General features: G+C 39.8%; 1 protein-coding gene and 1 long non-coding RNA gene across 2 annotated transcripts; both read right to left on the bottom strand.

The window, feature by feature from the left end:
• Nucleotides 1-4426: 4426 nt before the first annotated feature.
• LOC129102987 (uncharacterized) lies at nt 4427-11115 on the bottom strand. Its single transcript, XR_008531736.1, has 3 exons — nt 10969-11115; nt 7928-7997; nt 4427-4466 (listed from the first exon to the last, which is right to left on the bottom strand). It is a non-coding gene; the product is annotated as an uncharacterized LOC129102987 (long non-coding RNA).
• Nucleotides 11116-12598: 1483 nt separating this feature from the next.
• On the bottom strand, nt 12599-24618 carry cdan1 (codanin 1). The gene is made up of 28 exons (XM_054613582.1): nt 24531-24618; nt 23342-24039; nt 23048-23248; nt 22644-22834; nt 22238-22354; nt 22066-22144; nt 21807-21927; nt 21206-21315; nt 20927-21016; nt 20692-20767; nt 20326-20531; nt 19856-19988; nt 19575-19718; nt 19228-19394; nt 18524-18605; nt 18293-18382; nt 18145-18199; nt 17776-17912; nt 17581-17684; nt 17037-17186; nt 16752-16815; nt 16551-16629; nt 15410-15639; nt 15062-15169; nt 14897-14960; nt 14525-14736; nt 13706-13819; nt 12599-13593 (listed from the first exon to the last, which is right to left on the bottom strand). The coding sequence occupies exons 1-28, from the start codon at nt 24606-24608 to the stop codon at nt 13471-13473; spliced, it is 4023 nt and encodes a 1340-aa protein (XP_054469557.1). The 5' UTR covers nt 24609-24618; the 3' UTR covers nt 12599-13470.
• Nucleotides 24619-27202: the final 2584 nt, after the last annotated feature.

Below are 27202 nucleotides of genomic sequence, written 5' to 3'. Positions count from 1 at the left end.
GTCCTTCCTTTAAAAATATAGGAACAGAAAAACCAAATTGGAGGTCATCGAAAGCTGTTTTCTTATCACTGATGGCAAACAAAAGGTGTAACCTGCTAAAGTAAAGGAACATACACTACCATGTTTTTGAAAAAGGTCCATTCCTCAGCTGTGTCACCTCTCTTTATGAAATGCATTGGTCGGATAAAACGAGCAATTCGAATACATCAGAGTGGACTCCGGGACATTAAAATGGGCCTTTTTTGTGCAAAATGATCAATTTGATTTAATGAAATATCAAGGCAGAAAAGCTTCTAGTTAGATATTCATCCATCAGATAACAAAAGAGCCAACTGTGGCAGCCAAATTGCCGATTGACTCGTCTCAATGACATGGCTCGGGACCTAATGAGCCAGACTTTTCTTCGTTCTCCTCAGAGATAAGAGACATAGCGCTGCAACATGTTTCTTTAAGTTTAATTACCAGCATTCATTTTTTTTTAGAATTTTGTTTGTATTGTTATATTTTATTGAATACATTTTTTTCCCCCGAAAGGTTTGGTGTGTTTTAAGCATGTTTGTGTTCTCGAGGGGTTAAAAAAAAAAAAGTAGCTTAATAGTAAAATTGAAACCGAAAACCTCCCCAAAAAATTGATACTCAAATTGTCAAATATTCAAGTCCAGCCCTGATAATATACAGTTTCAACTCTTCTTTCTAAGAGGAGTTAACAGCACTTTTCTTATATACATCCATCTTAGCACTTTCAGTCTCTTTCACTACAACTCCTCTTATCCTCTGCCGTCACTGATAGAAAGCAGTAAGTCCTTACATAAATCACAGGTGCTTTTCCTGTATCCATACGGTGGAGATCTCGTATTTCTTTCTTGGCTGCATGTGTTATTTGGTGGCCTGTTTGTGGTTAAGTCAAACCAGGCTGGACTGTGTTGAGGGGGGAGCAAATGCACATGTGTGTTTGGAGGAGTCTTATCATATACACAGAGAGGCTTTTCTCTCCCCAGTCTGTTGCACCACTGACACACAGACCTAGAAACACTGTGTGAGCATAATCACATCTCACACAAACACACACACACACACACACACACACACACACACACACACACACACACACACACACACACACACACACACACACACACACACACACACACACAGAGAGAGAGAGAGAGAGAGAGAGAGGAGGAGGAGGAGGAGGAGGAGAGAAGAGGGGAAAAAACCCCAGCAAGCCGACTCCTTTTGGCAATAAAAAAACAGCATTGTGCTCCGAGACGAATCCTCAGCTGTGACGTCTTTGCACTGAGATTTGACTGTGAAAAATTACTTTGCGAGGCAGCTGTGAGTTTGGCAGGCTCGAGCTGGGGGCTGCAGAGGCACAGTGGACCCCCTGCCCATTTCCCCTCCTCCTGCTCCTCCTCTACCCGAGGAATTCACATTTGCACTCTCTCTTTGTGCCTAATCAGTTCCTCTTGCTGTTCCCTGTCTCAATCCTCTGCTGCTTTTTCACTTTACTTAGCCATGCTTCTTATTGTCAGAAGCAATAAACAAGCTGAGGTTTTGTTTTGTTATTAAATAGTGGAAAAAGCTATTTATTACCTTAATATAAAGCCCCAAAACAAAGGCAGCATTTACACAAACAGTCCTGACAGCTGGCTCCCATTATGGATTATGTTTCTCTTCCAAACTCTTACTTCGTCCCACCTGGCAGAGCGTTACTCCTTCCTCGCTGCTCAATTTTCTTCGAGAAACTTTTTTCCACTCAAAAGATACAACTTAAAAACGGAGCATCCATCAAGTTTTTGTCTCGTGGAGAGCCTCCAGAGACAAAAATGCAACCACGTCTGCACCCCAACATATAGTTAGATACCACATTTCTGTCTCCTCTCTCTGCTGTAACCGTGTACGAGGACGAAAAGCCTCACAAGTATCTGGTGTAAACTACCAGTAGTGCATGGGCATGTACATGCATCACTGATGGAAGGGGGCTGGGCGGCCAGTCTCTGAGGGGTGCTGGGTGTGGTGGGATATCACTACACTGGAGAAGCAAGAGTTAAGATCCCCTTTCCGCACGTCTCATTCCACCACTGGCTCAGATTGTCTGTAGTCTCATGGGGACTACAATGCAAGACAAATTCAGAACTAGTCCCTCTTCCTGGTCTGAAAAAAGACAAGCGTGCTAAAAGATATTTTGAAAATAGAAACCATGAGAAAATCCAGTGCTGGCAAAGAAAGCATCAAGTCATTAATGTGTTAAATATATATGTGTGAAATATATATGTGGTTCGATCCCAGATAAGAGAGGAAAAACTGAATTCCTCGCTTGAGAACTACTGCCTTAATGCAATGCCACTATGTGAAATGAGGCGACTAAACAGTGTGGGAAATTAACATCAAGACCCAACATTGCAGTAAACATTTTTTGGGGTTGGATAACAAATCTGCCCCCTCAACACGCCGCTTAGACAGGCTCTTCACTGTTCTAAAAAGCAATTTGTCTGGTAAAATAGTTAGAGTGGCTCTTGAATTATAGTGTCCACCTGCCACTGTGCTCTATTATTCTGGCTTGCTGCCCTACAACACAAACACGGTATTTTCTGCTTTTTACATCAAGCAGTGTGTCTTCGCATCCTTCATAGAAATGCTGTATTCAAATAAATTCAAGTGTGATGTGATCAGTCAACGGCTGACGTGGTCATCTACGAGAGTCTTTGTTAAAGAGACAATTCTTTGCATTCTGGTGCAGGAAAAGAGGTCAGATTTAAATCCTCTGTCCTTCAGTGGTGTCCTTTCGCCCACCGCCGGACAACAGAGGAAGGTCTTGTGGCAACCAGGCCACTCTGACTGGACACAATTCTGCTGAGGAAGGCGGCAGTTAAAGTCAGAGCCAGCAAGAGAGGAATAAAGAGAAGAAAGTGCTGTGCTGTCTGTTGCTCTGCGCAGTGTGTAGGCCGTCATCACAGCCTGGTCTTTCTTAAACAGACACAAAGGCATCTCTGACAAGCCTGAGAGACAGGCTGTGAGGGAGTGGCAGAGGAGAGAAAAAGTGACTGTAACACTAAGGGCGCAGCTATTGTGTTAAACAATGAAAACTCAATGGAAATACAAATTAATAACAAGTAAACTAAACAAAAAAAGAACTCTATATAAATAGGTTTTGGAGAGATTTCCTGTGATGGACTTTGGGGCCACTTCCTCTTGATCTTCCTTTTTTCTCCCTGTTAAAGGGGTTTTTTAGGGGAGTTTTTCCTGTGCCGATGTGAGGGAAGGACAGAGGATGTCGCATGTGCACAGATTGTAAAGCCCTCTGAGGCAAATTTGTAATTTGTGATTCTGGGCTATACAAAATAAACTGAATTGAATTGAATTGAATCTGGAGTTCAGCAACACCCTCCAATCAAAGAAACACAAAGATATCTAATAGCCCAATCAAAGCCAGGACTTGAAAAGCGAGCCGACTCGAGCCATGCCATGTCTGAGGCAAAGAGGCTTCTGGGTAACAGATGGAGCTGATATCATATCCCCGAGTGGCCATCTGTGTGAAAACATGCACAACACACACACACACACACACACACACACACACACACACACACACACACACACACACACACACACACACACACACACACACACACACACACACACACACACACACACACACCTCTTTAGTTGTGGTTTTTCTACAAGGACTGTTTCCTCTGGGCTCTTTTCTTGGTACAGAGCTTGTGTTTGCCAAGTGTCAATTTGTGGCCAAAAGCCTGGATTGGCACGCACTCAAGAGGGCATATAACATTAACATGTCACGGAAACAAGAAAATCTTTAGGTTGGGCTGCACTAATGATTACGTGTCAAACCAATCATGTGTGTACTCATCCTTTAGAAAGGACAGACAGCAGAGAATAAGCTACCTCATTATTCTTATGCTGACTGCAATATTCAAGACAAAAGCGAGATTAAGAAAATCAAATGTAAAAAGGCAATGATAGTGATCCCCCACACACACAGGAACCCTATTGGTCCTGGTTCTCCTTTCACAATGCACTCATGTGCATATCTGTAAGAGAATCTGTCAAAGCACTGTGTATTTTGCCATCTTTCCACTAAGATGGCCGCAAGGATGAACCACAGTAGCAGCTTCAGAGAACCGTTGGGTTTGAGGCTAAATACTGGATGTAAAACTCTGATGTTGTAACGTACTGTGGAGGGGCCCCTCCGGTCATTACTCAGGCTGTGCCCCATAAATAAATAAGAAAATGATGGGAATATTGTAATAGTTCATGGAGCAACCAATGTTAAAAACGTATCATTGGAGTACTGCCTTTTAAGAGTAAGGTCAAGTTTTTGTCATTACCTCCTCCTGCGACGCATAGTGAGGCTCTGCAGGGTCCACCGACCAGTAGCAGTAGTCAAAACAAAACTCCAGAAGCTTCTCCCTCGAATCGACAGCACCATCCGTACGTCCATCCAGCTTCAGAGGGGAAAACAGGAGAATAAAGCACATAAGGATTCATTTTTACATTCTTTTTTTTCCCCATTTCATATGATCCAATAACAGTGAATATCCTAGCATGACAAGACAATAAATGCAGTATAATAACTTAATGTGATACAATTAATAAAACAGGAATTAGCTCTTTTTTTGGAAAGTCTTGCACACCTGCTTCACATCCATCCTGTTGTCAAAAAAAGCTAACATGCTGACCAGCCCCCCCCATGTGGATATACTGGACATTTTTATATTTATTTTTATTCTTATTTCTTATTTTTATTGTATAATATGTGTATTTATTATCTGTTTATATGTAGTTGAGCTGCTGCAACACCCGAATTTCCCCCATGGGGATCAATAAAGGAATATAATAATAATAATAAAAAAAATCAACACTGACATTAACTGACAATTGATCAGTATCGCGCTTTGTGTTATAGAGTGAGACATCGCTCGTTATATCCGGATCATTTTTTCTGCGCTCCATTGGCTAGTGTTTGCTCGCTCGCTGTATGTTAAGGAGAGGTGTAACACTCATACAAATTTGTCGACTAATCGATTAGTTGTTTAAATGGACAGATCTGTAAAACTAAGTTTCTCCAAAAAGACTCACACAAAAGCACTACTTTAAATCGTGTGTTTTATACAGATGTCCTCATAAGTTTCTTGGAAATGAGTCATTCAGCATGAAAAAAAGCATAAAAAAATGATTAATCAACTAAAGAAATCTTATTCAACTAAGACCAAAACAAGAGGTTACTCAACTAATCTTTTAAGAGGCGGAGGCTTAAACCTATTTACATTTAACAACATAAAAAATTGAGCAAAAAGAAATACGAGTTACGAAAAAAAAAAAATCAACTGATAAAAGCCTGGTACAAGAGCTTTTGCTTATTCAACTTATATGGGGTGGAATTGCAAGCAAGTTGTTTCCATTCATTAAAAACACAATCACTCCCCCTCCAGTACTTTAGTCGCCTCATTGCATTAACAGTAAACACCGTTTTGCTTACTGTGAGTGAATCCTGAAATGAGGAAAGACATTACAGAAGCATTTGGACTTGTACAGGCACAACAGACGCGCTGGAAAAAAACAGTAGAGCATCGAAACATTTATTCAATGCTTTCAACCTGGAAACATATTGTCCTTGTTGAGAGCACCTGACTTTGAGGAAAACCAAGCCCTCGAGTTCTTATACTGTTTCCTTCCATTTTTCACGTGTAATGTATTCCAGGAGGTTTTTTTTAAATATATAAATAGGGTTATAAATCTATTAAGGTGTATCCACTTTAACGAAAACGTAAAAGGTTTAAAAAGGATATAGGCAATATATCGCCTGGGTTATGTCCCAGTTGTAGTCATTAAATAATCATCATAAACATCATTCAAGCACTACAGTTACAATATTCTGTATCTATTTGGCAGATGTAGTCTGGTTAAACTGCTTTAATTCTAGTTAAAGTAATGATTTGCTCCTTTAAAAAAATGTTTTCAGTGGAAATTGGTCCCCAAAAAGAATTATCTGTGAACACTACTTAGTAAGATTTTATGTATACCATCACATTATTAAAGTATTCAATCACACAGCTCTTGTTTACCAGCGTGATGACTCTTTAACCCTTTCTCCTTAATTCGGACGACCTGACATTTCCCATTTATTTTTGGCATACGAGATTTTGTGGTGCTATCACATTAAAATGCAATTTAAAAAAAAAACAGTTTGAGTCGCATCAGGGTATCATGTTTACATTTGACGAGTGTAGGTTCAGCTGCAAAAACAGCCTCGTTGGAGCTGGGAAAGGTTAAATTTCTTGCCCAAGGACACTTCAGTGGAAGATTCATGCCAAGGGGAGGGCTGGGAAAATGGTCCTTTAGTCACTTTTGCACTTCAAACCAAGCAGTCAGTCAATTAACTAAATCATTATCCAAACGCTGAATCCATTGAACCATGTACTTAAATAGCCTTTTCTTTCTCTTACTGCAGCAAGAGGCAACACTAAGCGCTGGGTATCAATTTTGTTCACAGCAATTGGTTTGGCTGAAAGCATGATTATTTAACCCCTCAGCACATTTAGGATATTCAACAATGGCCTTGTAGTGTGAAGGATTAGCCAAGAGTAACACCGGCCAAAGGCAACTCTCCTGGCCAACAGATCTCCAAACACTGATAAGGACTCACGTTTTATAACTAATCAAGTTAGGGGGAAAAAACTCTTTAAAAGTCTTTTAATTGTTTCACACTTTTTAAATCTAGTTCAGTAGCTCTTTATAGCTTGTATTACTTGCGGTTTGTTACTTAGCTCTACGTTTATTGTCCCTTAAAATCCATCCTTTTTTTCTTTCAGTCTTGGATCTTCCAAAACTGTCCCACTTTCCATAAATAATTATTCCCATGAGTCTCCAATGAGCCCATGCAAGGGCCTTGATCCTTTTCCATGGCAGAGGGAGGCCATATGTGGTTCGTCTCTGTCACATCATTTGTAACAGATTTTCTCCTCCCCCACCCAACTTCTCTCTATACATGAGACTTGAAAATGTGGACAGAAGGGGCGGCTCTGCAACCAATTTGATGAATAAACAGGTCTTCATATACGTGTGACTGATTCTAACAAAATGAGAGTTTTTAAATGAGTTGTAAACTGACTTTCTTTTATCTTTTTGTATATTCACTTCACTTGTACACATTAGAGATATACATTTTGATAAATGATCCTCGATGAGGCTTTTGAATCTACAAAACATATAGCCCTAAACATACAAACTTTTGTAATGTCATTATTAGCTAAAGCGAACATACACAAGGAAAAATGTGGTTTAACAACTCCAGGCTTTCTGCAGGCAATGCAGCTCAACCAATCAGGCAAGCCCACTTAGCCATCTGACACAGCAGGTTGGTGACTTAGAGAAAGTATCAGCTTACAAGAATGTCTAACTCACATAATAATTATTTCCAAATGTTTCCTTGAAACCTAAACTAATAACTTAAACAAAAAGCTAACACAAAATAGCCAGAAAAACAACAACTAATTCAACATTAAAGCTATTAAACATTATATTTGATTAGTATAGTTTATTCTTTGTGAGGTTTTAGGGTTTAAATCTCTATCCAAAAATAATTAAAGACATTCAGTCTGGAGTATCTGAAGTCTGCTGTAGTTGTGTGGCAGTTTACATTGGTGTGCAGAGTGTCAGAGTGCATGTGTTTGACAGAAGGGGTCTCTCCATCAGTGTGTATGTGTGAGCTCAACACATATAATAAACAACAGTGACATCAAGCAGGAAATGGCTGATTCAAGACTGTAAACATCCTGTTGCTGTGATGGATACACTCTACACACTACTCCCAATTCTCCCAGTCCTACCATCAAAAGACACATAAACAATAATAACAGTATTGGATGCAGCATTTGGGACATTTTTTTCACACCAAGATACTCACCTTTACATTTTTGACCCTTAAAAGCTTGTCCTCCACCTGAACTGCAAGCCTTCCTTCATCCGCCCTCTCCCTGTGAGCAAGAAGAAAAGGATTGCTTCAGTCAACTCTGTAAACATCCACATTTGGAAGCGTAAAGAGATGTGACAAATCTTTAGGAGAAGTGAGAGAGATCCGATCGGAAAAAAACCTTCAGACATGCTTCCAATAGAGAAGAGAGGGTCTAGGGGGACGCCATCAGTGTTAATCAGTGTCTCCCACTCCAAATGGGAGACTCCAAGCCGAACAGAGATTTAACAAAAGGTTTTACTTTGGATTCTGCAGACAGCAGAGAGATTCAAATAGGGTTAAAACCTTTTTACCGATGCAGATGCAATTGAAAGGGTGTTCAGATCAATTTAGACCACTTGACTTGAGGCTGTCACATGACGGTTAACACAATGAATCTTTGTGTGTGTGTGATCCATGAAATCGCCAACGACCAGTCTCAGATTCAAATGAAAACAGACCCTCACATACTCTGGAGACTCTGATGAGGTGTCTTAGGCTGTTTCCACAAATTTGAGAGCATGCCCTAGTTGTGTGTGTGTGTGTGTGTGTGTGTGTGTGTGTGTGTGTGTGTGTGTGTGTGTGTGTGTGTGTGTGTGTGTGTGTGTCTCCTCGCAAATGTGTAAAACAAGGTCAACTCAGCTATGCGCGAATCAGCAGCTGGACCAAGCACATCTGATGCAACACACGGAAAACTGGAGGCAATCACAACATGGAGCTGAGAGAATCTCGATCTCCAGGAGGGATAATGACGGCGAATTCATGCTGCCTGCAGTGCAAACGCTCCTTCTCTGTGGTGGGTTAGGGGTAGACAGAGAGGCTGTCCTAATCGTGCTTCACCATGCGGGACTCATTTTGCCAACCCCAGCAGTGGACCAACCCAAAACCACCAACCTTTAATCCCAGGCCATAAGTAGCATGGAGGAGGGTTGGTGGTGGAAAATAGTAAACCTCGTAAAAATGTGTGTTGATACAAACCCAAGACGAGCAATTTCACCATCAGCCTGCCTTGTTTTTAGCACATTTGAGCGGCTTCTTTCAATCTCAGGGGGGACGTAGTGAATCCTAAAACAAAAAAGGGCAACACACTTCTGTGCCCGTCCTAATGAGAAATGTATCTGACGAGTCTGGTGTTAATGTTATCTCTGTCTCACAGCGAGCCCTCATTCAAATATATAAGTAAGGATATACGTCCCTCAGAAAGAGAGCAGAGGAAAGTGAGACCGACAGAATAAGAAATCACAAAGCAGAGATTTGCATGACAGTGAAGATTATTTATAAGAAATGCTTTTGTTATGCAAAATAACAGGAAGACTGGTTGAAAGAATCATTGTGCAACCCTTCAAAGCCTGAATAATGCTTTGTTATGGTACTGTAGTAAGCAGTCCTGCAAAACATCCTGCAGGAGTTCAATTTAATTCAATGTACTACTATAGGACTTTATATGTATTATATCCCCAAGCCAATACCCTGAATATCTGTTATTCAACATGTTGTAGCAATTTATCTGTTAATGTAAAGGGGCGCTCCAGTGGAGCCAAGTAACTTTACAACCTCTCCCTGTGTTACTATGCTACTTAAACAGCAGATTTCACAGCACTATAAAAATGGGGTGGTAAAGTTTTTCCATAAATGCCTCTCACTTAACAGGGGAATAGCTTAAAAGTAAAATGTGCAATTAAGAATGAAGTCTGTTCTGTATATCAAAAATGTGCTACTTAGAAGAAGGACTTCAGAATACATTATTTGATCAACAGAATACATTAGGAAGCACATTAATGCCTAAAAAAAACATTAGTTGACCTACTAATCTCCTTTCCTTTGTTACATATTATAATAATAATAATAATAATAATAATAATACATTTTATTTATAGAGCGCTTTTCAGAGTACTCAAAGACGCTTTACAGACATTTAAAATCAGCATTAAAAGCTACACACTAAAAACTTAAAACACAGCATTAGTCAGACATTTTTTAAGAGGTGAGTTTTGATTTCTGATATGTATTTAAAAATGAACTAAAACAATAGGAAAACACCACCACGTGTTTGATTGTCATAACAACATTAAATAATACTCAATCATTTAACAGGCAGTCATACATAAATATATAGCAACGGTGTTTTGAATAAATCACAATATTTACAGTACCAGTCAAAAGTTTGTTCACACCTTCTCATTCAACGACTTTGAAGAATCTAAAATATAAAACATATTCTGGTTTGTTGAGCATTTGTTTGTTTACCACATAATTCCATATGTGTTCCTTCATAGTTTGGATGTCTTCAATATTAATCTACAATGTATAAAAATAAAGAAAAACCATTGAATGAGGTGTGTCCAAACTTTTGACTGGTACTATATATATATATATATATATAAAAATAAAGAAAAACCATTGAATGAGGTGTGTCCAAACTTTTGACTGGTATTATATATATATATATATATATATATATATATATATATACACACACACACACACACACACACACACCAGTCAAAAGTTTGTTCACACCTTCTCATTTAAACTACTTTGAAGAACCTAAAATATAAAACATATTCTGGTTTGTTGAGCATTTGTTTGTTTACCACATAATTCCATATGTGTTCCTTCATAGTTTGGATGTCTTCAATATTAATCTACAATGTAGAAAAAAATTAAAAAAAATAAAAAAGAAAGAAAAACCATTGAATGAGAAGGTGTGTCCAAACTTTTGACTGGTACTGTACATATTTATTTTAATTGTACCCAATTATCTAAATGGATAATTGGCAGCAGCAGTTTTTCTGCACACATGGTGCTTTAGTCAGACAACACAACTGACAGCCACGGTTGTCATCATGCACCATGTGCTCCGCTGCACTGATTTGAATTGAGATGCAGAAGCAGCTACAACACTCTCATGACGTCACTCCTAACCACCGTTTAATTAGCGTTCCATTAGCGTTGGACTACGTCATTAACGTAAGCTGCGCTACGTCAGAACGTACCTTGCGTTGAGAGGGCGGACTCGAACGGCCACTCTAACGTTTGCCATGATGCCTTCACGTAACACAACTCCCAGCAGTTCACTAACTCGGTGCTGGTGTGAAATAACAGTTCCCGTGTGTGCACGTTGAGTCTTCTTCCATATTTATCCGATAAAAAAAAAAAGATTAGCGGGAGGAAGCAGTGCAGACATCCGCTGTTCAGGTCACCTCTCCCGGCTGACCGCGGGTTCAACCGCCCGCCGAGTCTGAACCAACGTCTAACTCAACTGAAGTTTAACTTCCTGCTGCACATAAAGGGAGGGAGATGCTGGACACTCCTCCTACTCCTCCATATTCAAACCCCCCCTTTTATTTTGCATGTCTGTTATTATTTAAATCTACATTACATCATGACACATGTGCAATACAATACACTGTGCAATTATAGCTTTAATAGTTTTTCTGTCTGTACATATAATATTTCAGTTATTGTGGATTTTTACTGTTTTTTTATTGCTTATTTATAATACTTGTTTTTTTTTATTTCATTTTATTTTTATCTTGTCTTTCTTTTACTATGTCTGTTGTGTGCACTTTACTCTATGCTGCTGTAATCCTGCAAATTTCCCCGCTGCGGGACTAATAAAGGATTATCTTATCTTATCTTATCTTATCTTATTTTACAACCTCTCCCTGTGTTACTATGCTACTTAAACAGCAGATTTCACAACACTATAAAAATGGGGTGGTAAAGTTTTTCCATAAATGCCTCTCACTTTACAGGGGAATAGCTTAAAAGTAAAATGTGCAATTAAGAATGAAGTCTGTTCTGTATATCAGAAATGTGCTACTTAGAAGAAGGACTTCAGAATACATTATTTGATCAACAGAATACATTAGGAAGCACATTAATGCCTAAAAAAAACATTAGTTGACCTACTAATCTCCTTTCCTTTGTTACATACTTTTACTATGTCTCTTGTGTGCACTTTACCCTATGCTGCTGTAATCCTGCAAATTTCCCCACTGCGAGACTAATAAAGGATTATCTTATTTTATCTTATTTTTTACAGTCTTACATTACAGTCATTTAGCAGGAGCTATTATCCATAGCGACTTACAATAAGTGTATTCAACATACAGTACCAGTCAAAAGTTTGGACACACCTTCTCATTCAATGGTTTTTCTTTATTTTTATTTTTTTCTACATTGTAGGACATCCAAACTATGAAGGAACACATATGGAATTATGTGGTAAACAAACAAATGCTCATCAAACCAGAATGTTTTATATTTTAGATTCTTCAAAGTAGTTGAATGAGAAGGTGTGTCCAAACTTTTGACTGGTACAGTAGGTATTCAAGAGAACTACTAGTCACCAGAAGTGCATCTCCTTTCTTAAACAAGCATCTAAGAGCATAAGAGCAAAAGTACAGTGCAGAAACAAACTAATACAAATACAATAAGTGCAACAAACTAATACAAACTAAATCTACTATTTAAAGTGTTACACTGAGAGATTATACTTTGTTTTGTTGGCTGATAACCATTATAATCTTGTTTCAGTGATAACTCATCTCATATCCCAGACTTCATGTGATTTTTCAACCCATTATGAAACAATAAAATCAGCATAACAATGACAACATTTAAAGCACATCTTTATTATTATTTTTGTGGCAACGTAAAAATATTTCAATTTTAAAAAGCAGCAGGGAATACGGCGCTCGTTCAACATGAACTAAAAAAACAATCACAAACGCAGTCTTGCATTCATAGAACAAACATGCAGTCACTAGTAGTGGCGGTCAAAGGCAGTCTGTGAAAGTGCTATACTAAAATAAAGACATTTAATTTTTGTCTGATAAGTCTAAAAAACAACAATAATAGTTTTTTAGTCTATTTATTACTGAGAGTTTCTCTAAAAACTATGGCTTGTCTGGTAGAATAATTCATGTAGAATTTGGGAACATAATTGCATGTTTTAATGAGTCGTGGTCTTTAAAGGTGACACTGAAGTTACTCAGTTTGAGTCCTCGGCAGTTTGACGCCGACCTTTCTTCTTTCTTAGCCAATTCTCTGCAACCGTCTTCACTGTTTGAAACGTTTCATCTACTGTACTAGTCTTTCCCTTCGGACACAATCATATACCAGGTTTGCTTGCATGAAAGTTTAACAGATCTAAAAAAAGGTGTGAAACGGTGTGGTCCCCTAGCTACTTCTGACTGGCAGGGCTCTCTGGTTCTCACCGGCACCTTAGCAAGAGAGCAGAGGGATTCATGAAAGGCTGCTGTCACTTCACAAGTGGAGAACAAAGGTCTGAAGCCTGCAAAGTCGGTGCAGAAGCTGACTGTGGTACGGCTTTGATGGGCTGTGCAGTGGCAATTCGATATATTGGTCAACAACAAGAAGTCCCCAATATCTGTCTCTCTCCTGAATAACACACTGTAAGATGTGACATAAAACACAGAGTGGATAACAGAGGAGATGCTGAGGGATGCTGGGTAGTATTATTGTTGTTGTCATGTAGCGCCCTCTACTGTCTGTAGTGAGACCTGCAGCCTATCCAAGTAGCTCTGCAAATCAGCCAGAGGAAAGGGGGGTTTAATACTCCGCGACTGCAATTGGAAATTCTCTATCAGCTCCTGCAATGACACGGAATTGAGAGAACAAAGTGAGCATGATGAAAGAGTTGAAGGGGTCAACTTGTGTGAAATTAATTTCCAAGGAATATAAGATGACAAGAATGCAGCGAACCGTCAACGCGGGCAAGGCCAAGTTTGTTAGCTTCTTCCAGTGAGATATGACCTCTTCCTCGCTCAAGACTTGTCCGTCAACCAGCTTTCTAACCAGAAACAGGTAGTTCTTCCACTAGAAAGACAAGGGAATGCATTCCAAAAGGGTTAAGAGACAGAGTCAAACAACTTTCACAGAAATTAACAGACATAGAAAAAGGTTTAATCCCACAACGCATGTCATCAAACATCTTTTTTTTTTCTTAACTAAACAGAGCAGAGCAAAAGGGATGGGACATGGTGAAATATTGGTGCAAGGGGATTTTGTTGCATGTCCTTTTTGTTTCTTCCCTCCTTTCCTGTCTGTCTCTCTACTATCAGAAGTCCAACTGATGCAAAATATGCAACAAAACCCCACTACTTCACTACAAAGAATGTAAATAAGCAAAAGGAAACCAAAAAATTTAAATAACCCATCTGAACAATCAAAATCTGACCAAAATGCTAATTTTGATCTCCATATTTAAAATAAATCTAGCGCAAAACATGCCATAACAATGCCAGATCACTTTTTAAATATCCAAAAATATGTTTAAAGCATTCAAGTTCCATATATTATGCTTTAAACACAGATGATGGCATCATTTGAAGTGTTTTGCTCCATTTTCAAAATGACATTTGCAAACCTGTTGCTTTAAATCCTTAATATGTAATGCTTACAAGTTTATATATGGCCATGCCCATATAGTATGTAGTGATGTATTTAAGGGGAATATCCTATAAACATATTTAAAAGGTAGAAGTGCTTGAAGCATCAGTAATACTTGTGTATTGGACAAACCTCCGTGTCGCTGGCCTTCAGCACAGCAGTGACAGTGAGTGGGGTGAAGAGCAGGTGGAGGGGGGCGGAGGAACACCGGTCTGCTCGCCACAGCTCGGCGAGCTGCTCCAGCAGCGCTCTGACAGGAGGCTCTGATCCTGAACCAAGACCCACAACAACCCCATCACCTCCGCTGCCCCCTGACGCAGACAGTACAGGCAGCTCTGCAGACACTGAGCAGATACACACAGCAGGCACACAGGTCTGTTACACACATCAACTAGACTTCACGTTGCTATTCATTAGTTTATATTTAAACAGTGATCACATTGCATGTCATCATAGACATATATTCTCTGTAATTAAGAGCCTATTATACACAGACTCACTTACCCAGTTTGCAGGCCAGTAGGACAGTAGTGTTTAGTAGCATCTGCTCTGACACCACAGTGGAAAACTAAGTGAAGAGAAAAGAAGAACAGAGTGTGAGGAATACTGGCAAAAATCTGTAAATCCACCACAAGTTTCAGTTTGTTTGCACTCGTGTGCTTCATGTACCTTTCTGCAGGCCAGCGTATCTCCCACTCTCTGTAACAGCGTTTTCACCTGAGAGCCGGTGAGCAGCTCATCATTAGTCCGGGGGCCGACTGCAATGCTCAGCAACTCCTATATTAAAATTCAGAATTTCAGACAGACATCTTCCTCTTTTTACTCCAGTGAGAGGTCAGCTTATTGTCTAAATATTCCTATATTTTACTTTCCTTAAAGTAAATGTAAAAAATAAAGTCAACCTCAAAACTCAAAGAAATAAAACAAAAGGGACCATTTTTGCAGACTAACAATTCAAAAGTGAAGTTCAGTGCAATTCCCCAACATGTTTCTGTATTTCCTCTCATGCAGGAATACCTTCATCTCAATGATGATGTCAGAGGGCAGTGAAGCACTGTGGTTGCAGTGCAGAGGGCAGGATGTCACTCTCTCACTTCCTTGTTTCCTCTTGGGAGTAGTCGACTGCTCATCCTTGGTGACCAGCTCAAGCCCAGCCCCCTCCACACCCCTGGAGTCTGGAGCCACGGGGCTACCGACAGCCTTCATCACACGGTCATACCTGCTCTTCCACTCTCGTCTTATCAGGGCTGAAAAGAGAACAGAAAAGAAAATCTTTGATGGATGTCCTTAGGGAACCATACATCGCAGCACTGGTTTCGTTTTTTCCCTTTCATCTACAATTGCAATGATGTTCTGTAACAAGATCTCAGCAGCGGCGAGAGCTTTACGAGTTTTTGCATGTTCACTTCATACAGCATCATGTACCATAGTTTAAGTGAGCAGAAAAATAGAAGTCCTTGCACAATTTACTCAGTCCATTGCAATATCTCTCCAAAAAATGGTGTTTTTCTTTGGATAACTGAATAAGATTCTCCTGCCTGTTGGAAGCCAGCAGCTATTATTCATTGTGGCATGACAATCAATTTGCAGTGATATTAAAATGGGGATCCACTGATCCGACAAGCAGCAAAAAAAATTGTCCCAACACCGACCTTGTTAAGGCATCGAGTATGAATACATTTTTGTCAATGTTGTGTTTCTGATCTCAGTTACATTCATTCAGTAACAACGGGCCTCCAACTCAGTTTCACAACGATTCCTGGCTTCCTGCTGCCTTACATATTAATGACTTTAAATTGAATCTCTGAAAAAATATTGGATCACTGCTTGGTTTAGGTAAAAATCACAAATTGAGGTGTCAGAATCCAGAGAAAAAAATCGGTACCTGCCTACATTCAAGTTGCTTAACATACAAAATAATTAATCAACACATTATTACAGAAGGTCTGGTTTAAGTTATTACATTTTACATTCAGTTATTACATTTTACATTCAGTTTATTGGTTACTACATACATACAAATCACAAGCAACAACTACAATGTCTCATTGGTTGGTCTCAAGAAACAAAAAAAAAAATCCAAAAGATTAGATCCTGTGTTGGAAAACAGGAAGAATCAACTTACACCAAATAAACATGCAAAAACACAAGCATGTACCTGTGATGTTGGCGGAGAGCCAGCTGCAGGCTTTTTCTGTTGCAAGACGTTTGGTGATGTTTTCAGATGTGGTCAGGATCTACAGAGTGAGTAAAAAAGATGGAATCAACAATTATTCATTTTTCTTAACTGTTAAAAGAAATACTTTGTTAGATGTGTTTGTGGGACACATTTTTGCACGGTGATTTAAACAGGACATACAGCAGGGGACGTCTGATCGGAGAGCAGAATTCGTATGGCCTCTGGACTCTTCTCAGAGCAAAATCTGCAAAACCACATTGAGATTACCACAAAGAAGTAGAATGCTAACGGTGTATTTTGAGCAACCCAGAAGGACATGATTTTCTTTTACCAATAATCCAATGGCCATACACTCATACATGCATATAGGCTGTAAAAACAAGGACCAGGTAGTAACATCCTTTGAAATCTACAGACTTGGATGAAAACAGTTTTGCTGGCTGCTTGTAAAAGAAGCTGTAATACCTGGTGGATTTTGCCATGGCCTCCAATCCTGCGACACACAGCTGAGCACAGATGGAATCATTCAGCTTTGACGGATTTGAGTTTGGCGACTTCAGACCGTCTCTGAGCATCTTCTCACCTCGCTCCACCAACTCACTCACTAATGTGGCTCTGATGAGGATCCCCAAATAGACAGTGTGAACACACACACACAAACACACACACACACACACACACACACACACACACACACAAATGTAAACAATAAATACTAAGATAACATACAGTTCAGTTTTGATTATGTTCAAAATAGAGTTCTGATTTTCATCTATAAAAATACATCTACAAAGGGTGGTGAATTCACACCAGCCACAACCTAAGTGCTGGTAAATTTGGACTGTTGCACAATCACGAGCCTCTTAGGAAGGCAACCAACCAAAGTTGCAGGCTGATCAACTGCTATTCTAAGCAAACTAAAGGAAAGTGAAAGAAACACTTAATTTAGAGGGTTTTTTTCTACTTCTGTGCACTTCAATACCCAACCATCCAGCTCTGTGACACTTACTTCATGTGCTTGACGGCGTTGGATCCGACTCTCTCAGCCACAAACTCCACGGTGCGACGCAACGACGGAGGCTGGTTGTGAAAGAAGGCTTGCTCGAGGTCCACCTGTCACATTTAAGAGGTTTAAATACTCGCACAAAGGCAATGCAGAGATGTCGTTCCATATTTCACTTCACCGCCTCTCCTGCTGACTCACCTGTAGTTTCTGCTGCGACCTGTTGGCAGTTGGTGTGTCCTTAAGCTCGGCAGAAGTGGGAGTGATCTTGCGGATAATTCCTCCACTTTTGGCGGTGCTTCCAGACACAAAGGCGGCGAGGAGCTTACGGAACTCACCTGAACCGATAAAAACGAGGCAGAACATTGAAACACATCGAAAATAAGTGCATGTTGCTTTATGGCCCATTTGTAGTGACCGTAACAAATGTGATCTTAGCTATCCAGCTCTTGATTAACAGACGTTCTTCTATAGAGAACACTGTACCTATACAACTACAAAATATACATATAAAACTCTGCCCTTAGTCCCTGAGAGGACAAAAAAGACATCTTTGAACAGTCCACTCACCAAGAAATGGACAACAGGTGTAGAGAAGCTGCTGATCCACCAGGGGAATGCAGTCCTACAACATATCAAGAGAAACCTCAGTATAAATAAAAAAACAGCAGTGGTCATTTTATGGACAAACAGTGACTAAAATGAATATTTGACTTACGAGCCCCGCAGCACTCGTGGTGCCGTCCTCCAGCTTGGCCACCTCAGTGAACTCATTGGTGAAGAAAATGTCCTCAGGAATCACTGGGATCTACACAAGTTCAATTACATATAACTATGATGTAAACATGAATATCAGACAAACACAAAAGTGCACTCTGCAGGTTTCTCACTGCAGCCATGTTTTACTACTCAGTCTGCAAAAGAATAATATCTACAAGTCGTGTCTCACCTGGAAAAGCCAACCCAACACCGACACCATTAGTAGCTTGTTTAGGTAACAAATTTCTCCACATCTGCCCAGCAGCATTCTCCTACAAGCATAGAAACATAACCAAGAAGAAAATAAGAGATCAAACAACCACAAAAAAGAAAGGAAAAAATGGTTGCTTGTTTTACGGCCAATACACTGAAAGCATTTTTGAAGTCTGTTAGATATGTTCCTATATTATTAGATGAATCAATCCACACTGGCTCTGTTAGACTCATGTTCTTTATGCTTCAAGTCTTTTTTTGTTGCATCTAGTGAAGCGTGAACTGCATAGACAGCTGTTTAAATCACACAAATATCCTGCTGAATATGTGTTTTGAAATTATTAGATTACCCTCAATCGCTACAGTGGGCAGGGAAATAAAATCAATGAATCAATACATAGGCCGACAAACACTGTCAATTTCTTCCCATGAAGCTGACATCAAAACAATTTTTACAATTCTTTTTTGACATATTTAGGATTTTTATTGGTTTCAGAAATGTTTTCAAGTTAGTTATTTTCCGTGTGCAAGTCAGTTGTAGCTACAATTTAAGCAAAAGTATAAATACAATATCAGTGCTTCTTTATGTGAATTAATTGTTAAACCGCCAAATTTGACATTTTATAACGGCTGTCCCTACTTTAACAAATGTTTATGTAATGTGCAGAAGTGGAGACAGACCTGTACAGGAGAAGCAGTTTGCCCAGTGCCGTTCTATAGCAGAGCAGGAGGGGACCAATAATGTCCATCATGGAGAGGAACTCCACCAGCCAGGGCACAGTCAGGATGGTGCGCCTCCTTTTCATACTGTTGCTCAGCACAGCACACACATCCAGCACTGGAACACTCTGAGGGTTTGAGGAGATTGTTTTTATGAAATTACATGGACATTTATTCATTTATCTATTGACATTTTAGACTTTCCTTAATGAGGTACAATACACCCTCTTAGAGGTACATAATCATTTTGTTTGGCTTTACTCTAATTAAACCACAAGAAGTAGTTTCTAAACTTTTTTTCCCCTCACCTTGCTGCGCAGGGCTATAGCAGTCTCCTGTATCTCCCTGGATGGTCTGTCAGATGTTTGGTAAGGAAGAAAGGAAATGAATCCTAGAAACTTAGCCAGAAGACGAGCGAGGAGCAGCACTGAGGTGAACCGCTGCTTCTCATCCTGATGAGGTGGATGGAACAAGCAGACAAAGGTTTATATAATGATTAACAATATGTTGGTCAGATTGTTCTGTCTGAATCTGGTATGTCTGCAATTTTATGTACTAACATCCCTTTGTCTGACTCTTGAGGGTTTACCTGCTGCTCCATGTCCCCGTCTCCCTCCTCCTCTACCTCCGCCATGGAAGCAGGAGGACTCAGGATGGAGACCTCGTCCAGCTGGAGGAGCTGCTGACACAAGCTGTCCTGCAAGTGTTGGTTCAGCTGGCAGCTGGTACACAATATGTAAGACATGTTAGATCACAGAGACTAAAAGCTTTTACTTTTTGAATAATTTTGTTCAATGAGTGCATCAGCCAAATGAAAAACTTACAAATGAAAATTACTGCTTTTATGAAAAGGACATAATGAGTTATTATAAATGCAATTTTGGATAGCTAATTATTCAATTAAAATTCATCTTGCAACAAAGCCACACGTCATTAAATATGAGATTGAACCCTAACTTGCTTGTCAGGTTAAGTAGCTCTTAAATTGAGACGATGTTGTAATGCTTGATTTCAATTCTATATTTTTGATATGATAAAGTGTGATTAGTATTTGCTTACCAGCTAGCTGCCTGCAGGAAATCCCTGAAGAACTCCTGGTGTCCTGGGAAGGCTGGAGGAGGGCAGGGCCCAACGACTCCCTGAGGCTGAATGAGACGCTCCTCAAGGCGCTTCAGACGCCCGAGGCTGTCGGCTCCCAGCATGCCTAGCAAGTCCGCATCAGGGGTATCCCCTGGAGAGCTGTTCACACGGGGCCCTTTACACATCTACAAAAAACATGGGTGGATTTAGGGTACCAATTGTTTGCTATGTGCCACTCGTCTGTTTAAAGGAGAAACGTTATCACTGTAGATAAAGGCCAGTTTGACAAATTAAAAGGTATTTGTTATGATCTTTGGTTTAGGTGAAATTGAGGTGCCAGTCTACCTGAACAAGCTGCTTCAGGAACAGACGAGCAAAATGTGAATGGTTTCCTACAGTTGTCAGTTGACTCATCATCCCTCTAAAAAAAAAAAAAAAAAAAAAAAAAAAAAAAAAAAAAGATGGGAAGCAACAAAATACAAAGATTGATCAAATAGATGTTTTAGATAGAAACAATTTTCTAACATTTAAATAACACCTGCTCCACCAGCTAAAAAAATAAAACATCAATTGGACGTGCCTTATCCTGCTACCAAGAGCAGCATCAAAGTTCCACCCCTGCTCTTTGTGAAAGTCCTCCCATTCTCGTAACACCTCGTAAAAAACATCTCTGCGAAAAGAGCAAAAACATAAAATGCAAAAGTGATGATTGCATCTATTTCAGCAGTTTCTTGTAGTGCAGAGTCTGTAGCCAGTTTGTAATAATGAACTCTCCAAGTCTAGAAGTTTGTCTTTGATCTTTTTACTGGACATGCACCAAGACAGCAGCTATGAAAAAGAAGAATAAGTTCTGATATACCTATGTTTTTTAAAGGTGTGGAAGGCCTTGTCACTACTGAAGTTTGACCGGTTGTCAGTAGCAGGCTGGAATGAGACTGAGTGGATGAAAGTGGAAACTGAAGGAGAGAGCTGGAACACATGGAGGAATAAAAACATATCAATTAAACAAGAAGATATTTCGTATAGACAGATTGTGCTCTTAATTACTTTATTCCAATAGGTAAAGGGAGTGGCACATAGAATATATTTATTAAACATTAATAGTGTTGAAATTAACTACTATTATCAAAAACTGAAAAAAGTAGAGCCCACAAAAACATCAAGTTTCTTGCTTTGTCCTAGCAACAGTCCAAAATCAAAAGATATTCAACTTAATATAATTTAACTCAAGGAAAAAATGCCATCTATCTCTTTTGACAAGCTGTCACAGTTGATCATTTGGTATTTTTGCTTGAAAAACAACTCAAAAGTTTACTAAATTATCAAGATACCTGCGGGTTAATTTATTGCCTAAACAGGTGCCCACACAAAAAAAGGATGAAGTATGGTATTAATATTCTATCATATTCAGTAACACTAATAAGAATTTATTGCAGTGCAACACAGTACAAGTGCATTACCTTGGCTGTGCTTCCCTCCTGGGCCTGAGTCAGTCGGTCTCTGAGATCCGGAGAGAAAGGCGCCACCCGTTCGTTCTCCGCCAGTAGACGCAAGGTACACTTGTCCAAATGAGCTACCAACCTGACAAGAATACATAGTTAGGAGTCAACTCAGGGAGAACGGAGGAGCAGTGTCACTTAATTAGGGAGCAATGTGCTTATTTATTCCTGCTAGTGAAATGGGGAGTTCATGAAATCTTTGTGATATAAACCAACTCACTGAAACTGATTCTCCAGAACCTTCACCGCAAAGTACACACAGTTGTGTATTTGTCTCAGGTAACATCTCTCCAGAATTTCTGTAAATATGAAAAAAAGGGGCTCAATATCAATTGAAAATCCTAATATTTTGATGTTATAGGACCTAAGTAACAGAAATACTAATTACACACCTGAATTCACGGCACACAAACTTTCCTGTTCATCATCATCACGAGTGTGAGGTGATTGAGACGTTAGCAACTGCACCACGAAGAAAAGCTCCAGAAAAATGTTTGGCACAAGGTTTTCTGTAAGACATGACAACACAAACAAATACATTGTCTTCAACTTTGGAGATCTTCAGAATAAATTCTTACATCGTACATACATTTGTCTACTTACTCCTTAAGCATGTCGACTCCAAACTATTTTTATGTTTTAGGTCTGACTTCTTAATGATTTATTTTGTGAAATTTATATTTGCTATACTCCTTCTTAACATCTTAATTATATTAAGAAGTGTTATATATAAAAATACTTTTAATTTTAACAGTTTTCCTCCACGTAGCACAAGAACACCACCTAGTGGTCACTAACCAGAAATGCAGGTACAGTATAGCTCTGCCAGGAGATCCAGTTCCAAAGAGAAGGTGACTTTGGATGGTTCAGGACAGGGTGTCTGCAGATCTGGTGTAACTTTAGAGCTCGTCCTAAGCCCTAACTTAGTGGGGGTGCACGGGTCCAGAGAGGACAGTAGAGGAGAGCTAACCTGCTGAGCACGCCTTGTCCTAAAAAACAGATTTTTTTTGATTATGAAACGACAGAGTATAATACCAGCATCACACTGAGTGTATAGACTTGTTTACATTTCTACAAATCCCTAAGGCCCTATCCAACTATAATGTAGCACTGGCCAAGTCCAAAGAAACAAATGCATTTGCGTCACCTTTTCCTCCGCTTTTATGTCAGTATAAGTAGAATAATTCTGCAGGTGCACTTACTTTTCTCTCTTTAGTAGCTCCCTCTCTTCCTGCAGGCTCGGAGGACTGCCCACTGTTATTGACCCCTCGAGCGTCTCTACAACCAACGAGGGACTAGAAGCTTCACTGAATGGGGTGGAGGTGAAGCAGATCTTTGGTTTGGAGTGAGGCCGTTCTGCACTGACTGGGGTTGGGTTTATTCGTCTAGACGGTTTGGATGCCCTGAAGGATAATGGAAACTGTTAGACCAATCGAACAATCAATGATGGAATAAGTGTTGACTTTTGTTTAACCTTGAGAGTTGTTTGGACTCACGCAGGTGAAATGGGTGATGACCCAACAGGAGGGAAGTCCTCCAAGTTGTTGAAGTTGAGCTGCCCCACAGATGGAGGTGAAACCTGCTCGCTTGTCTTACTGTTCCCTCCTCCTCCTCCTCCTCCTCTACCTGACCTTCTTCCCCCACTTTCCCATCGTCCAATCTCATCACTGTGATGCCCACCACGCCATCCTCCATGTTTCCCTTGTCCCCCCACTGTCACGTTGCCACCACTTCTCCTGCGACCCTTCTGTGACTGGGAGCCAGGGCTTTTCTGGAGGTCAGGAGGAGAAACCATGTAGTCCCCCAGACTGATCCTCTGGCTAGACCGGCGTTCTGGGCCTGAAGGCCTGGAGGCGGGGCTCCATCCTGTAGCAAAGGAGGGGCTGCTGAAGGCGTTGACCTCTGACTGACCAGAAGCATCCCATTCAGACCCAGGTGACACTGAGGACGAAGGAGAAAACAGCTGGACCCGGCTGGCACTCCGAGAACCAGCTCCAACACCAGCGGACCTGCCAGTCCTCCTGTCAGTCACGCCCTGAGTCTGTGCAGCAGGTCTGGGGGTCTTGGCCGGCGTGGCAGGGCCATGAGTTAGTGCTTGACTGCTCTGCTCTCTCAGGAAGTTCAGAAGAAAAGGGACAAATTCTTGTTTGTGAACTGTCACCTCAGGTTCTCTGAATGCCAGCTTCTCACTTTCCTGTTAAAAAGAGAGACAGACGTGTTCAAAACAAAGAACTGTGACAGTTACTGAATTCATAATCAACACTATATAGTGCATGATGAACACAAAGTGGAGAGTAACCAGGTCAATACATGCTTTGGTAATCAGCTTCAGGACATTTCTGCATAAAGTAGCCTGTTGACCAACATTAGCCAACAATGCATTGACTAACATCCGCTAAACTGCGCAGCTCTCTTCAGTTATTCATAATAATAATAACAACAAAAGCAAACAGCTATTGCAAACTATGTTTTAACACTATATTTTCTGCAAAGATAGTTGACCACGTAGCGGTTCGATGGAGTCCATCCCATTCAGGCTACAGCTAGCCTAGCTCGCTAGCTCTCCCTGCTAAAAGTTTTGTTTACAATCAGTTGTTAGCGATGTCATCTCTTAAAACACATTAGAAAAGGGCAAGCAATTCTAAGAAGTCTCCCTCATGTGGCTCGTAATCATTTCGGACATACCTTTTCATTCTTCAGCCAGTCCAAGACCGTTTTAATGTCCACTTTCTTCCACAGGACAGATTCCAAAAGAGCCGCCATTCTGCGCGGATGAGGGACTGAGGGGAGGGGGGCGGGGCTAGCGCGTACGCATGCGCGAAATGCGTATGACGTATGACGTAGGCCAACCACGTCCGCAGCTAACGGGAGCTGATAGACGCTGTCATGTGTCTGTTTTTGTTTTTTGCCACTATTTTAAAATGGGTCAATCTATCACTGTTTTAAATATTATATTAAGCATTCTGGCAGATAACACAAATGTATTCTTGAAAAATGATTTACAGTAGAAACCTGCAATTAAAATTATTGAATTTTAACAGATTATTGTTATTTGCCTTCAAAAGCAGTGATTTTTTCCCTATTAAAGGTTTTCTTTGGGTGGTTTTTCCTGTCCCCTGAGGCAAATTTGTGTAAATGGGCCATATAAATAAAATTGACTTGACAAAAAAATTGAAATTAATCAAATGGTTAAAATCGTCCCTTAAATTTTAGACTATTTTTGTTGTTGTTTTGCTTTTCTGCCATGTTTTGTGGTATTTTGGTAGTATCTTTTGTATTCATTTTGAAACTTAATTTGATATTTAATTCCCCTACCTTTTGTTCAATCTGAGATGTCTACAGATGATTAACAAAACAGTCCAGTGAATTAATAAAAAAATAGACAATTGACTATTATTACCTTTATGTCCTGGTCCAGTGGCCAACATTTCAGGATCAAAAACAGAAACCTTTCACAACATTTTCTATCTGCATGCGGAATGAGTATTTTATTTATAACCAGTTTATAAAAATAAAATACAAAATAATTTTAAAACAAAAAAGAAAAAGAAACACTGTACAAGGCATTGATATGATACAAATGATAGAATAAACATAAATAATTACAGTTATATACAATGCAAAACTCCCACTTGTTACATTCTTTCCTTGAAACTGTACAGTTACATTTCAAAACCGTGACATACATTACAACACAAAATATCAACCATTAAAAAATCCTGACAATTAAAGTCAAAATGATGGATGGGCAAATTAGCAAATGTAACAATAAATACATTTCTGTCAAGTATGTATAAATTACTAACAAATCATCCAATGTTATGCCATGAGAACCAAAGCTTTCATTAGTTTCCATCCCACCTTTCAAAATAAAATAAAACAGCTGGGTTTGTTCTGTTGGCCTTTAGGTATCTGTAACTACAAATACCCGGCAAGCTACTATAGATATGACACTTTTCTAGGAGCAGGCCACTTAAAAAGTGACAAAGAAAATCTCCTCTGGAGGTTAACACTACTACAACTTCACACCATGTATGTGCAATAATGATTTAAAAAAAACAACATAGAAATCTGATTATCTTTTAGAACCAGCAGCACTGTTTAGTGTCTGTTCCTCCCTTTCACTGAAGCCTGTTAGCGTATAAGTTATGGTTTTACAATAGTTATTGTATTTAAATAATTACTTCATATTTTACAGGTATATATTAAAAGTCTGCACAACAGCGTTCTGAACTTTAAAAGCTTGAAATATCTTGAAATAGTGAGTTAAAAGAGGGGAGGATTCGAAGATTGATTGCTGGCAACATGTAGAAATTGCACGCCCCTATTTGAGAGCATACCGTTATCACACTTACAAACACACCTTGAATGCTGCACACTGAAAATGTTCCATTTCAACCTGTTGTTCGAATAATGGCCTCCACTCATTCTCACAGAAAAAACAGGCAGATCTCCGGCACAAGAGTCCGACAGCACTGGTTTCAGTGGTGATTTATATATTGACCACGCCAACACATGCCATTTACACACACAAGAGATGAGATACAGGAAGGCTTGGCTTGGCCCGAATAGTGGAATGATGTCCAACACAGACAAGGCTCAGTCATCCCTCGCTATGCACAGAGGGGCAGAGAGGAGACATTAAGGCGACTGACTGACTGAACGCTGTCTGCCTTCAGGATGAGTCATCATAGCTGCTCTGCGAGGCTAGCGTTGGTATCTGCAGGATCTGCATGAATCAGCACACTTTATGTATTTACAAAGCAACGTGCCCATTCGATCACCATACGCTTCCATTTTCATCACATCTCAAATTTTCACTTCTGCAAAATCTATCAAAATATTTGGCAATGTGCAGCCATGTCTTGTCCAAAGCTATAACTGCTATTAATCTTTCAACTGGTGTGTTTCCTACAATACAAGTGCTTTAAACATAGCAAAGACTTTTCCTCCTTTATAATTTTTTCTGGTTAATTATTTTGTGCATCATGTCAGTTAGATGCACTGATAAAAAATACAGTCTATCATATTCCAGCGACACACAATCAGTCCAGGGTCAGTGCAGAAAGCGCAGACAACTAGTCATACATCAGATGGGAAGAGGAATACTGAAATAATATTTAGGTGGGTAATAGAAAATATGTAGATTTTAAAAAGGTAATGAAGTCACTCCTGGGTTAAAATCTTCACAAGATATTTGACGTGTGACGGGAGGTGGTATGCAGCTTTTTACTCACTAGTTGATTCTGTGTTTTTTTCTGTTGTGCATGCAAATAGTAGCATTGGAAGGAAGCTGGAGTTATAATACAGTATCTTACAAGCAGAGGAGTGGGGGGAGGAGGTGGTGGAGGAGAGTT

This window comes from Anoplopoma fimbria, chromosome 15, assembly GCF_027596085.1.
Source record: "Anoplopoma fimbria isolate UVic2021 breed Golden Eagle Sablefish chromosome 15, Afim_UVic_2022, whole genome shotgun sequence".
NCBI lineage: Eukaryota > Metazoa > Chordata > Actinopteri > Perciformes > Anoplopomatidae > Anoplopoma > Anoplopoma fimbria.
Note: the sequence above shows the minus strand (reverse complement) of the source record. Positions and strands in the feature narration are given on the sequence as shown.